This window comes from Bradysia coprophila, unplaced genomic scaffold, assembly GCF_014529535.1.
Source record: "Bradysia coprophila strain Holo2 unplaced genomic scaffold, BU_Bcop_v1 contig_583, whole genome shotgun sequence".
Classification (NCBI taxonomy): Eukaryota; Metazoa; Arthropoda; class Insecta; order Diptera; family Sciaridae; genus Bradysia; species Bradysia coprophila.
The window spans coordinates 210072-224439 of NW_023503823.1; the positions used below are offsets into that span (position 1 = coordinate 210072).

General features: G+C 33.4%; 2 protein-coding genes across 4 annotated transcripts in view; both read right to left on the bottom strand.

Annotated features, from left to right (window-relative positions):
- Positions 1–10948, bottom strand: part of LOC119083252 (protein kinase C-binding protein NELL1-like) — a 59651-nt gene extending 48703 nt beyond the window's left edge. For 2 of the 3 annotated variants that reach the window (XM_037192924.1, XM_037192922.1), the window contains exon 1: positions 9833–10948. In XM_037192924.1, the coding sequence (XP_037048819.1) occupies positions 9833–9923 (91 nt within the window). In that variant the 5' untranslated portion in view covers positions 9924–10948. The remainder of the gene's footprint in view (positions 1–9832) is intronic. The other variant, XM_037192923.1, reaches the window with a different exon arrangement.
- Positions 1–14368, bottom strand: part of LOC119083231 (zinc finger protein 271-like) — a 700255-nt gene that overhangs the window by 80718 nt on the left and 605169 nt on the right. The window lies entirely within an intron of this gene.

The following is a 14368-nucleotide window of genomic DNA, read 5'->3' on the forward strand; positions in this document are numbered from 1 at the left end:
TCACCATAACCGTAGGTAATCCGGCTCATTTAGCATGGTCGAAATTATAGTTTTTAACATTTTTATCAACGCATATTTGCACAGTCAAAAGCAAATGTACAGTACTGTGGCGCCCATACGACGCTTTTGGTATAGTTATCACAGTTCGCACTTCCACATAACTTTATACATGTACTACGATATTTCGGCACAATTCGATTGCTGAACTGCTGGTTACCAAACAGGCTGTGCCTGGTGGAGAAGACAGCTAAACGTTTGTGTTTTCCACTATGCAATAAAGTTTTGGGACGAGAACGAGAACAGAAATATAACAAAAAAATTATTTTGTTGAAAACTACAGTATATAGCAAGAGAACTTGTTGTTGGCTGTCACAGTATGAGTCATAGTTTTTTTTATGTGATCCACGTGATGCGGAAAATTTATTTTCCCTCTCTGAGTTCGGAAAGAAAACTTCCTTTTTGCAGATTTAATTCTCCAGATACGAAATCGTTAAATGGAAAAATCTTCAGCAGTAGAACGTTATCCAACACAAAGATCAATACGATGAGATATTCTCATACGTATAGGTATATTATTGGCTTTGTTCCCATTCTATATACAAATAGATGTTCGGTTAGTGTTTTACATGTAACTATGTGATAAAATGATGTAAAATCAATACCCAATAACATATTTTTACGTTATATGTTAAGGGCGATGTCGTGTACAACATATTTAAGAAACTGACTAGCAACATCGCTTTTGATTTGTGAATTCAATTTGTGATTGTTTGTTCAATTTGGTTGATAAAAGGACATTCGATAAAATTACGCTTAATCGCTTGTGAAACCACGTGCTCTCGTGAACGCATTAAAAACACACCAGCGCATAAGATGTGTGTATATCCATATCCGTTACATAAACCGACCATGCCTTTTTGTCTGATTCGTTTGCAGAACCAGTAGCATGTCGCGACCCCATGATGCTGTATGTAATAACATCGTTCGATATTTTAAATCATCCAATAAATTCTGGTTCCACTTCACATTCAAGAATTGTGGCCCTCCTAAGCCATTTAAAATGTGCATTCCATGCGTTTTGATAAAACTCGTTTTTATTTTCCTTTCCTACTATACTCTACATTCGCATTATGCTCGAACGATGAAAAAAAAAAAAATTCGGCATCGTGCACATGTGCACACTGATGAGATTTCGCCAAGAACACGATTAAATTTGGACTACCCTTTTTTCGCGTGTAATCAAAGTGTATAACTGCGTGTTGTATACATATATATAACATCGATACAGAAACAGCTTCAGATCAAAGATGAGAGACGATACACAGTGAGTGTTTTGTTAAACAGTGCGCCCGATGGCCTGATGTGTTTTACTCCTTTTTGGAATGTTGAACCGCATATTTCGGCTACTCGTTTTGTAATTCAGATTGAATAGTTTGTTTTTAGAAGCCGGTTGAATTTGATTTTTGTTTTAGTTTTTGTTTTTCTGTGTTCTTTTCAACCAATTGAAATTTACCGACGTGGAGGTAAGGTATTTTGGCTGTTGCTAACCAAAGAATTTGACAAACATCGACATAAACGGAAAATAGTACGAAAATGTTGCTGAAAAGTATATTTCGTAGAAGCTTGGGACTTTAGTGTTGAAAGTCTCTATCAATGATCGTGACGCAAGTCATACTCTGTCCTCTATTGGTACTAATTACTGATTGATCAGCTTCATATTTTACTAAATTCAAGACTGCAAAGCGAAGAATTTCAGTACAAACCTAGACAAATTTCCCGTAGAAATGATTCATCCGACTTGCAAGGTGAAAAACGTGTTTCCCTTTAAATGTACGTAAACGGAAACTAAATGAGTCATCCGATAATTGATCGTTTACAATTTCAAGTTAAGACGAGATTATGTATGGATGAAGAATATTACGTCATTTCTTGTATCATCCGATGAAGTTGAATTGCCAACACTAACACACCATTCAACACATTTTAAATATTTAATTTCACTTTAAGAAAAACAATTTAAAAAGTTTTTTTTTCGCCAATTTATAATTAGAATTAAATTTTTTTTTGCTAATATATATTGCAAGGAAACACATGTTATTCAAAGTGTGTCTACTAGACATTAAACATGTGTTTTTCTTTTTTAGGTTCGGCGTCTGGTTTTATTTCGAGGAAGATTGTCGGAAAATGTTTTTCTCTTTTATCGGCGTGTACACATTTACATATATATGTGTACATGAATGGGTTAAGTGATTTATCGATGCACTGAAAATACCTTGATGTAAAGCATAACATAATTAAAAGCTAATAATAAAACATTTCTAGCGATATTACCACTCAATTAAAGAAAAGAGAATCGGAAAATGGATCCCACCATTCGACGGAAATATAACTCACCCACAAAAAAAATGTTCTCGAGTCATTTTGATGTCCTTGTTAAATTTTATTGATAAAAACATAAAGCTTAACTGGCCTAGATTTGCTACATTTTCCACAAGAACTGGTGTGTTCCATTTCATTTTTTCTTTTCTTTTCCGAATCAACCAGCAAAAAACGGCAACGTCATCATTTCCTTAGGTATAAATTGGGCAATCTTCGCATAAACCACATTACATAAAAAGAGAGTGATTTGCAAACGATGATTTTGCAATCTCCTCTGTGTAATATATAAATTCACAAATCGCTTGGAATAGCGTTTATAGTTTCATTGAATCATCAATGGAAATAGTAAAATAAAATGAAAATCTTTCCTTTGATTAAATTATTTATTATTTGAGTATATATCATGACAAGGTAATCGGATTAACGTTTTAACGGCGGTCGGTGATCATGTAAGGAATTACTCGTAATAATTTGTTTTATGCGAGAGAAGAAAATAAAAACTTTGAAATTTTAGCTACACAAGAGATTATGATTATGTGCTGTAAGAGACATCAGGTAAGATAAAAGTGCTGAATCCTGAACAAATACGTCAACAGAAATGTGCAAAAGCGGAATTAATGAAAGAATAAACAATTTAATGGTGAGAATAACTGATTTCTGTTGCTTACTGAAATAATGGGATTAAAGTGGCTGTGAATTAAGACGCTTGACAACGATATTTTAAAAGTTACACAGATATTATTATCGAGATAATATCAAGTTATCCGATGACAAAATGAAATTGAAGATACGAATTGATTGCAGACAATTTATGAAGGTTACGTAACTTACTTCACATGCTGCACACTGACAAAAAAGACCTGAAAATCTTACCTGTAACAGGTAACTTTGTCTCCAGGTAATGTACAATATCTGCCACAACTGTATTTTTTGTATGTGGCACGCTACAGCCGTGGCAGCTATTGTAGATTACCTGGAAACAAAGTTACCTGTTACAGGTAAGATTTTCAAATCTTCTTTGTCAGTGTGTAGCATGTGAAGTAATATAAGTAGGAAAACAACATTATTTCGCATGCTTCGAAAACCATACTTTTCATGTTTCAGTTACTACTTTTGACACCCTCAGCATGTAAACTCCATTACATAACTCAGGATAATTCGGCTACGCCTCGGATCAACAAAACTCACACAATAACTCTCCTCCGAGTTATACAATGGACTTGACATGCTTTTGAAACCTAAAGCAGTTTTTTTTGTTTTCCCTAGGTGTGTAAGAAGCCACTTTCGACCCTACGGAAAACAATAGCATATAAATGACAATTATGACATACACGTCATGCTTCCCCTGAAGAATTATTAACCTAATTAACAAGAACCGACTTTATTAACTTCTGACAGCTCGTGTGCAAATTGTGTGTATCCGCGGTATTCAGGATATTTGGAATTTTTGTTAAAAATTTCGGATACCGTGAGAAATTTCGACTCGGATACCGGTTTGACATTTCTCCTTGCGTTCAGCTCAGTCGATTTTATATTTTTCGCTTATGGCCAGATGAAGGTGTTTACTATCGCAATGTTTGTAAATAGCCTTCACCTGCCCTTATGCAATAACCTTTATTGAATAAAGCATCGTATTGTCATGGCAAGAATCTCGATTGTTTCCCTCATATGCCAATAATATACTATTAGATTCCGATATTCCGCAGCACAGCCATTCCATCGACTCCTCGTTCATCATCTTCCGTAATTCTAAATCTATTTATTTTCGGAAATTGACTGAATAACATAAACGAGAACAATTTCTTATTTCATAAATTAATCCACGCTTATGCATAATACCAAACTTTATTTATTTCCACCATCATAACACAAAATGAAACATTTTCGGAAAACTATATGGAAATAGAGAGAGGCCTAACACGGATTGACCTATCAAGTCAATAAATCAAAATCAAAATAAATGAATCAACGGTTAATGCTACAGGGCCTACATTCAGCAAATGAAATGGAATATATATATATATCAACTGGCGCGGACGGTAACACACATATATATATGTGTAAAAAGTAAATCAAAAGCAAACATTATAACCGATGTATTTGTGATTCTGATGTGAATGTACAATATTTCCATCCATCCCCCATTAATTTTCAGTACACTGAACAAACATTATTAATCACTGGTTGGTAAAATGTGTTTAAAGTTGTACTTAGACTTAAACGAATTGAGTTTTGTTTGCTTTTGGTGCAAGTGCTTTTAGTTGTTATTAATACTTACAGTGATATAATGTTCACTCGCAGTCAAATACATTCGTGGTTAAACTGACTAATAGAAGACAAAAATTCTAGAAACAATTTAAACAAGAAATAAAAATCATGTTGACTTTTATTACTTCAAACGAATTTTTTTATTTGATATTCTGTTTCAATTTAAGCGTTTCCTTTTAAAATTATGGCCATTTGTTTCTGCAAAATAAAAAACTTCTCCATTTGAAATATTTCTTTCAATGGAAATGATGAACACAATAATTTATTTCAAATATAAATTACAGTTCTTTAAAGTAATGCAAAACGCCTTCATTTGCTAAATGGCTATTATTTGCGTTGCTTCTTTTAGCCATCAGTATTAGAAATGAATTTAATGTAAATACAAATCAATTACTACACATAATACAACCGTATATTATATACGTTACGTACGTGACTGTTAATAAAGTGATTTTTACGAAGAAGTTAAATTAAATGCGAAAAAGAAACCCATATTAACCCGAAACAAGAATGAAAAATGCCGACTTGATATAGCTAATAAACTGCGACCGTGTCGTTTAAGCATATTCCGTAATTATTCTTATTCTTGTCGTTCTAAATTGCCCGGTGCCATGATTCATAAAATACCTTCACAATGGGTCCCGATGGTATTATGTACATATTGTGTAATGTGTGTTCTTGCGTGGATTGTAAGATTATTGTAGCCGCACAGCCGTTGACACTGACAACGGCTCGGCAATTAATTATGCTAGCTGAAAAGCATCTAGATGATTTTTTGATTGTGTGATAAACTAATTGGATCGTTTGTTTTATTGTTTTGTATTGTTTATTAGACTGGTTGGGAGTGTGTGATTAAACGAAACGAAGAATAGGAGACAAATTGACGAGAGATGGTAAGTGATGATTGGATAGAAGGTTAACAAAATAACTTCACGAATGATAATAATGTCACTGGAAATGTTTATGGTTGGGTGTAGTTTTTCGTTGAGAATTTCTTTTGGAGAGAACACTTCATTACATAATACGTGATGGACAGATTTATGAACATTCATAAGGGCAACATTAGGTGAAACGTGTCGAAATTTCAACTTAACATTCGGACAATTCGAGGAAAATTCTTAAATCTGAATTTGAATAAACGAAACATTAAATTTATGAAACCTAAAATGTAGGTCCCCTTCCAGTAGTAACGAAAACTCCTGAAAAAGAGGTAATCTTATAAACGAGCTATGAGATGCTATTTGCAGCCGCTGTCAAATAACATTTTCCTATTAAAATAGATATTTACATGATTCTGCACCGAAACCCGATCATTTCATCAATTAAGAATTTATGATTCTGACCCAAAACCAGTGCATTTCATCAATTAAGCATTTATTTCGATGCAGCATGTAAAATATCGTAACTCGGACGAAAAGCGAAAAGTCACGTTTTCGGGCTCGTTTTCTGGTGGTTGTTGACCTCCGCTTCGCCTCTAATCAACAAACCTCACACGAAAGCTCGACTTTTCACACCTTTTCCGTCACAAGGACTAAAAAGTTGAAAAGTCTAGTTTTTGCATGAGGTTTATTGATCCGAGGCGAAGCTGAGGTCAATAATCAATCGAACAATTGACTTTTCATTTTTCGTCCGCAGGCTGACACCACTGAAAAAATGGTTCATTGATGAAATGAACGGTTTTCGGTGCAGATGTTAAACATTAGTCCGATTGTCTATTATGGCTATGACACACGGTCCTTGCAAATGAAAAGTATTTCGCAAGTTCCTATGAACTACATCTTCATAATGTGGTGAACATGTAGCTGTGGCTTGCTACCCCATGCAAATCATAGGCGCATCTATTTTGTCAATTGACATTTTTTTTCCTTTTTGTGATATGCGCCGCAAAGTTCTACCAGTGGCCATATTTTCTATCGCTTCGGATGCAATCGAAGACAGAGACGTTTCAATGACAATTGCAGAATCGGGAAGAAAAATTACGTCATGTCTACTAAACCACAATAAATCTTAAAAGATCCCTCTGCGAAAGTTTTCACCTGATAACAATGTTTGAAATAAAAATTTCCGAGAAACGTCTTTGGGTATTGTCACGCACATAAAATCGGCGGATGATGGAATTTTAATAGGGAAAAAATTGATTCTCCATTTCGAATGAATTCACATTTTCAACTGCGAAGCAGACAAAAAACTATGCTGAACATTTAACAAAAATTAGGGTGCAAGATGAATACGGTTTTTTTTTCTGCCGCCGCTAAGTTCTTGAGTAAACCGAAATGGGTTTGGTATGGTTATAAATACAGGGTGTTGTGTTTATGAGATGTAGTATTCATATGCAAGTGGGTTATTTATGTATTATTTAGAACATTCCGTTAGGGAATTTATGGTTTGTGCAGTAATGGTTATAATATGCAGACAATTTTCTATGGAGTTTCTTGTTCACATAGCTGGGAAGGGTGTATGGGTGGATTTAGCGATGATATACGGAAAATTTATTGATTTTTTTGTTTATTCCAATCTAGTGTTGTACAATGCGTGCTTTTAACTTTACAAAATATATTTTCTGCGAACTGACTAGATTTGAAACATTTTCCATCGTTTCTATACTCTACAGCTTGCCACAAATGCATGACGTAATTTTTCCATTAAATTACAGAGGGGCAGTTTAACGTACATAACATAGAAAAGAGAATGAGAAATAAGTTCATTGCATGCAAATTATATGTAATTTACCACATATTATTCAACTGCTCTATAAATAAAGTCAGTTTTCGAAATTTAAATACTAAAAAAAAAGACAAAAAAAGAATGGCATTGAAAATAATTCTCGAAACAAATCAAAGACAAAATCAAAAATTCGTCGGTTTTAAAAAGTTCTTGGTTTCGTTTTCGGTATATCCGTAACCGTATTATAAGCCTAAACCAAATTCGCCTTTTTTTTCCAATACACCTTCTTCGTGTGCTTCTTATAATGTTAAGAGTTTGATTTTCAATTCATTTCGGTTGATTATTTTTTTCTGCCTGAAGGGTCTCTTCAAATTCCTTTTCTCTTGTCCTTGATCTTTTTGATTCTGATTATTCGGGCAAATTTTTTCTGCTGCTGCTCTTCTTATTTAAAAAAAAATAGCGCATTTATATACTCGCAAACACAATTCAGCTAATGCAGAAAATTGATTTATGCTTTGAAGAATCTGGTTTCGGTTTCATACAAACAAACAAAAAATTTTATTCGGAATCGGAAAGTTACAAAATTGGATAGAAATTAAAATTATTCAGAGATGGAATTCATATACCTTTGAAAGTAAATATAAATTGTGCTAAATCCACAAAACTCGATTTTATCGAGCTCGTTTTTACTGATTTCGACGATGGTGTCGCTAATTTAAATTCAATTTGAATCGATTCAATTGCAGTTGTTAGTAACGAGTCACCAAAAAAAAAAATTTTTTTTTTCGTTTTAATCGAAATGAAAAGCATTTCAAATTTATACGGTGAATCGGACGATAACGTTTCGGATTCTTTTTTTTATATTCTTTTCTTTCGATAAATATATTCCGCATTACATGTTTCAGTTTTACGTAAAATACAAATACGAATTAAGTTCAATTCCACCTTGAACAATTGCAAATTACAGCAAATTATAATTTTAAATTGAATCATCTTATTAAATCGTCCGGTATTGACTAATAATCGATTTTTATTTGAATGTGGTGACCGATTACTTTGAGTATTTATTGGAAAAAAAATGGTGTGAATTTCTACTCAAGCATTTTTATTGTAACTCGTTTACCAACAGTCCTATGATACTGATTATTGGGTGTATAAATTTTAGAAGGTGGGTCTATTTTTAGCGAATGTTTAAGTTAAACTATAAGTATGTACAAATCAAATATGAACAAATTTTGGTACTAGAAAAGGCGCTATGTTAGCCTGTTGAAGTTCCTCTCAATAACTTTAAGACTAACTAAGGTAAAATTGGGGAAAGTGTATTGGAATTCGAGCAAACTTTTACGAACTCAATTTCATTTGAAAAGTGGAGTAGTCGCCGAAGAAGAAAAGACATTCATCAAACATCATTTACAGTCACAATCTCAGTTTTATACGAACAAAATTTAAAAAAAAATCAAATCCATAAAGTACGACCGCAATTCAGTGTTGCCATACAGATCTTAATCTTTAATATCTCGAGAAATATGAATTTCTGAGGTGTCAAATGGGGCATAAATTTACGTGTTTCACGAGTTAAAACTCTGTCTGACAACACTGAATTGCGGACGTCCTTTATGGACGTCCCACAGTAAGAAATTTATACATTGTCAATTCACCGTGTGTAGACGCAACGCATGGTCAAAATTGCCTGGTATTTGTTACAATTATAGGCTGATGTCGAGTATGAAAGATCACTTTATCAAAAAGATTAACGTAAGTGTATGCGTTGTAAAATTGTTACAACCGATCGGATAGTTAACGGAAATAGTACAGAAGAGTGTGGTAGTACAGCCGACTGCAGATCTGTTTTATATGTATTCGAAAACAACGAAAAAAATGATCCGTAAAAATGTCTCAATTATTCTCATTGATCGTCACTGTTAGGTGTCGATTGAAATTTTGATTTAGGCGAATTTTATAACGAATCGAACAACTAACAAATTCAATTCGAACTTTAAATCCCAAATCAAAATTTCTCTCCATTTCCTTTCGGTCATTCATACACTAGTCTTACAGTTTACGGTTAATAGGTCATGACAAAACTAAACCGCCGGTACTCTTGCTACTATAGCAGCAACGAGGAAAAAAAACCGAATTTATCACCCTACTACACAAACATAGAGTACACATATTGCAAAATGTAATACCTACATAAAGTCTAACAAAAGGATAATGTGAAACAATAGGCCTTGTAAAACACAACCAAACTATACCGTAATTGAAATGTATGTCACACTACAACACCCTGTTTAGCATTTTCGCACTGCACAAATTTACAAATTTGGAAAATCAATGGTAACCGTTTAAGGTTCTTGTTCCACATTTTCACACTAAATTAGTTCCCTAATTTGTTAACAATTTAATCGTCTATGCCGCAGCATAGATTATGGAGAAAATCACTTTTATTTAATCGGTTTCAATTGAATTAGGTCTTAATTACTAGAATAAAAATAAAAATAAAAATTTTTGTTGAACGTACCTGGAAGTGGCAAAAATAGGATGGCCAAGGTCACAATGAGAGCCTGGACACATCCCCAGGATGACCAAATCCTTCCAGGAAGTTGGGTCATGGCAGAGCTACACGATGCGCGGCCTCGGCCGGTCGGGCTCTTTATAAAAATCCTCGGTGAGCACCATTACAGTACGCGGAACAAGTTACAAAATGTCACTTGTCGGTAGTTTTTCATCCACAACCACATGAAATTTTCTCGAATGTACAAATTAAAACAAAAAACCAAAATAAACCACAACAAAATCGGAAGGAAAGTGACTCGGTTCTGATATTTATTTATTTTCTATTAAACAAAATCGAATTGACCGTAGAACCAGATGGGAGAGAGAAAAAAAATTCAATTGTGCGAACCGAAAAAGAGAATTTAATTTTTTTTTAAAGAAATATTTTTACGCACTCAAAAGCAAATCAAATCAAATAAAAAAAAACACACCGCAGAAAATGAAAATTATTTTTCAGATTTTCACACACAAACACAAGACCAGTGTCAGAGAAAAAAAAAACTATTTATCGAATGATTGTATGCGCTACGTGTTCTTTGAGTATATAAAATACAAGGTAAATAAGAATCCCTTTAATATTTCTCTATATTATATAAGTGGTTCAACCACCACTCTGCGGAAGGGTATAACGTTTCGTTTGACACAACAGAACTTAGCCAAATGTCACTTACTTACAATGTTTATTTCAATTATCTAACTTTTTCCAGCATTTTATTTCACAAAATCCACAATTTCTGTTTTCGCGCATCATATATCATCAAGCTCTGCAGCTAAACTTCAGTGAAATTATGAAAATTACACGGTGTTCACGATTTAGACTCTTTTTTTTCTCTTAAATTTCTTTCACAAAATTAATTGTTTGCATGTGGTGTTCATTTATTGTCGCGATTCGATTTTTTTTTTATTCCTTTTTTCACAGTGTTATAAAATCAGCGAACAATCAAAAAGAAACGAAAAAAAAATAATTTAATTCAAAGATAATCTTTTTTAGTACCTACAATCGTGTGACAATGCCGCGACAAACTAGAAAATCCTTTTACTCTTCTCGATATCCGCTGAACAACTGAACAGAAATGAATTTTCTAACACCACCTCAAACCTCGTTGAATGAAATTGTATGAGAATGAAAAGAGTAGAAGTGCTGCTCCGAACGTGAATAGTAGTGAATATATAAAATGTTTCGGCATATACGAATGTGAGCGAATTCCTGTTTGAAAAATATAAAAACGACATTGGAGTGAATAAAGCGACACGAAAATTTTGAAAATAGGAAATATCAGATGAACACGGATTCTGCTTATGTTTCTGTACGTTAAAAATTGTTCATGTGCAAAATTCGATAAATGTTCAGGGAAATACATTTACGGTGTTTTCAAACCATTTTTTTGTTTTAATTGATTTATCAATTTAAATTTCACTTACTTTTACTCAGTTATACATCCAGTCACATGATTTTTGATCGGAAAAGCATTTTTTGCTAGTAGACTAGACTGAAGACCAGCTCTGTTAAGTTAGGATGACTGACCCAGTGTTACGTTTGGGGATGAGTGTTTTATGGACTTTTCGTTTAAACATTGGAATAGGTTAGGTATTCAGGCTATTTCAAAGTTTAAAACCTTGAAATCAGATGGTCAGCAAATTTCAGTAAGGGTTTGTTTTACAAGTTGGGCTTTATCAACAAAAACATGACGAGACCGGACGTCGAGGCAGAGGTATTAGGTCAAACGTGACAAGAAGTTCATTCTAAAAAAAACCGTTAGTTCACAAATTTTTGTGATAGCTGCGATAGCTTGGCTAGGCGACCTGTGTTGCATGGTCCCATGAAGTTTCTCCACGTTTTCTGTGTGACTTGATTGGGTCGTTCTGCTAACCGATATTTTTTTAAACTGAAAATGTTGACTATAAGTCAGTATTGGGTTTGGGAATGGATCGTTAAGAGGACGATTAACCTGTTACAGACGGCTGTCATCTGTTATCGACAACGACAACAATAATAAACGACAAACTCTGCCAAATGAGGTCTCATATAGCAAAACAGTATGTTCAAAACAAATGAAGTAAAAGATTTCTGAAATCAATCTATGAAAATCTTCGATCAAATGAAGTAATAGATCAGATATTAAAACTGTTAATATGCTTGCCGTCTGTGACAGGTTTAGTCGCAGGAGAAGATCAATATACACTTTGATTCGTGTGGTAATTTTATGGCGGAGACCAATAAAGACTTACAATTTTAAAATTTTAAAATCATTTCGTTCTCAGTTTATCCGTTTATGTAACAAGAAAAGAACCATTCATTCTAATATGCTACAGTCGAAATAATATACAACAAAATGAAATGAAATATGCCAACCGCATTTGGTAAATCGATTGCGATTTGTTGAATGGTTCACTTCGCGCACTTCATTATAATCAATAAAAGTTTAATTTAAAAAATTGGGTTGCCAAAATGTTTTTTTTTATATTCATCTTCTGATCGTTTATGTGTTTCTTATACACACGTTGGTCGAATCAAACTATTTCGTTTGTACGTTATATGCATCGGCATTCAGTATATAATTTACGAGTTCGGTTTCAATGTTGATAAAATATGAAATAACTTAACTTTTTTGTATTGAGTCATCAGTTTTCTATTAAACTTTTTTATTTTCTTTGAAGTAACTTATAATTGATTTAATGAATTTTTCAGTTTGGCAAGTAAATGGAAAACTATTTTCAAGATTGTATCGGTCTAGATATATCGCCATTCATTTATTTATTGTGAAAAGTTTAGGATGAGAATGTGAGGAGAATATTATCACAAAGCCAATTTTAGTTGAACCGAATTTGAAATTTATATATTGAAGTAGAGAGGTTTCCTCAAGAATGAGTATTTAATGTCAACGAATTAAAAATGTCCCTTCTTGAATGAATCATACCCACTAAAAATCTACTGTTGTAGTCTGCAAAGTGCAAACAGTAATTTTGTCTATAAATTCTTCGGCAAAATTATTGGTAACAACGCCGAACCGGCTTTTCCCAAAGTAATTTATAGTCATTTATGGATGATCTAATTATTGTAGAATTTAGAAATAACATTTGTTTCTGAAGCTTAAAATAACCTCCAAGGCACACTTGCCGGATATATGGCAAGTTTTTCGAAATTTCTATACGGTGTTTAAGTAGAGCCAGATGTAAAATCAAATCGGGGTCTGCTGTCATTGATAATACAAAAGAATCTTACAGCAGACCCCTAGATGGAACAATAGGTTGTTGTTTCGCCATCTCTCTCACTTAAACACTGGAAAAATTTACCGTTATTTCCCTAGTAACTGCCATTTTGACAATATTTTCAGGCTCACACATCACATCACACAATTTAATCACAATGAGCACATTTTTTGTCTGTGCCCGATATCAGCGCCATCTCACACTATACGGCTTAACAATTGTGTATGATGTCTTGAATGAAGAATCTCTAAGAATATGATTTTCCAAATTCATGTTTTACCTGTGTAACCATTTCTTGGTGAAAAGGACTTTAAAACCTTGTCCAGTCTTTGACACTGCAATAGGGAAATGCTCTTTGGAAACTAAATCTTAACCGTAAAAGATTTTTGCATAATTCTATTACATTTCTAGTAATTTTTGCCGTAAAATTACTAATGTCAGCGCTCTATTTTTTTGTGAGCCAAATTGGCAAATTCACAGCCATGACATTTCATGGATATTTTACCGGAGTGAAGTTATATCACCGGAAAATAGAGCGCAAAAAATCAAGTACTTAAAAATAAAATTGTGGCGCCTCTACAGGCCAAAGAAGAGAGATTAAAGAGATTTTCAGAAATTCCGTTAGTTCAAAAAATTCGCTGTTGTAACCTTAGATAGCGATTTAGCCTATAGTTAGGAAGTATTCTTCTTGTTTTGCAAGGTTTTTTTTGTTGTTGTTCATATCTTATCCGACCCATCGATACTTGAAGCCTTCGTAAGATATATTGCACGAATTGTTTTTTTTTTTAAAGAAAAATGGATATTTGTTTTGAGATAATAGACCCTGGTCATCAAAAGTACAATGCCCAAATTTGCATTTCAATGAAAACCAAATTAAAATGGACTTTCAATGGTCAATGAAAATTTACAACGTTGAATGCCATCGGTGGTAGATTCTAGAACCATTCACCTAGTTTTTCCGCAAAATTTATTTTAAACGAAAAACGTTCTAAATGACAATTTTCGATCAAACGTTGTAAGAAAGAAAAAAGTACAAAAAATCGAAGAGCTTTTTTTTCCCTAATCCCCTCAATCATTTTGATATAGTCGACACTTTTATGGTTTTCAATATAAATCGAAATATGATGAAGATGACCAATTTGGGGCAGAACGCAATGAAAAATATTGCTGGAAAGTGTTTTTTTCCTATGTCGATATTATGAATTCAACCCTTAAAATGGTGTCATATAAAATATCAATTTGATGTGTAACATATGGCAATTCATTCAAGAGTGTTTTCTCGTGTATTAGG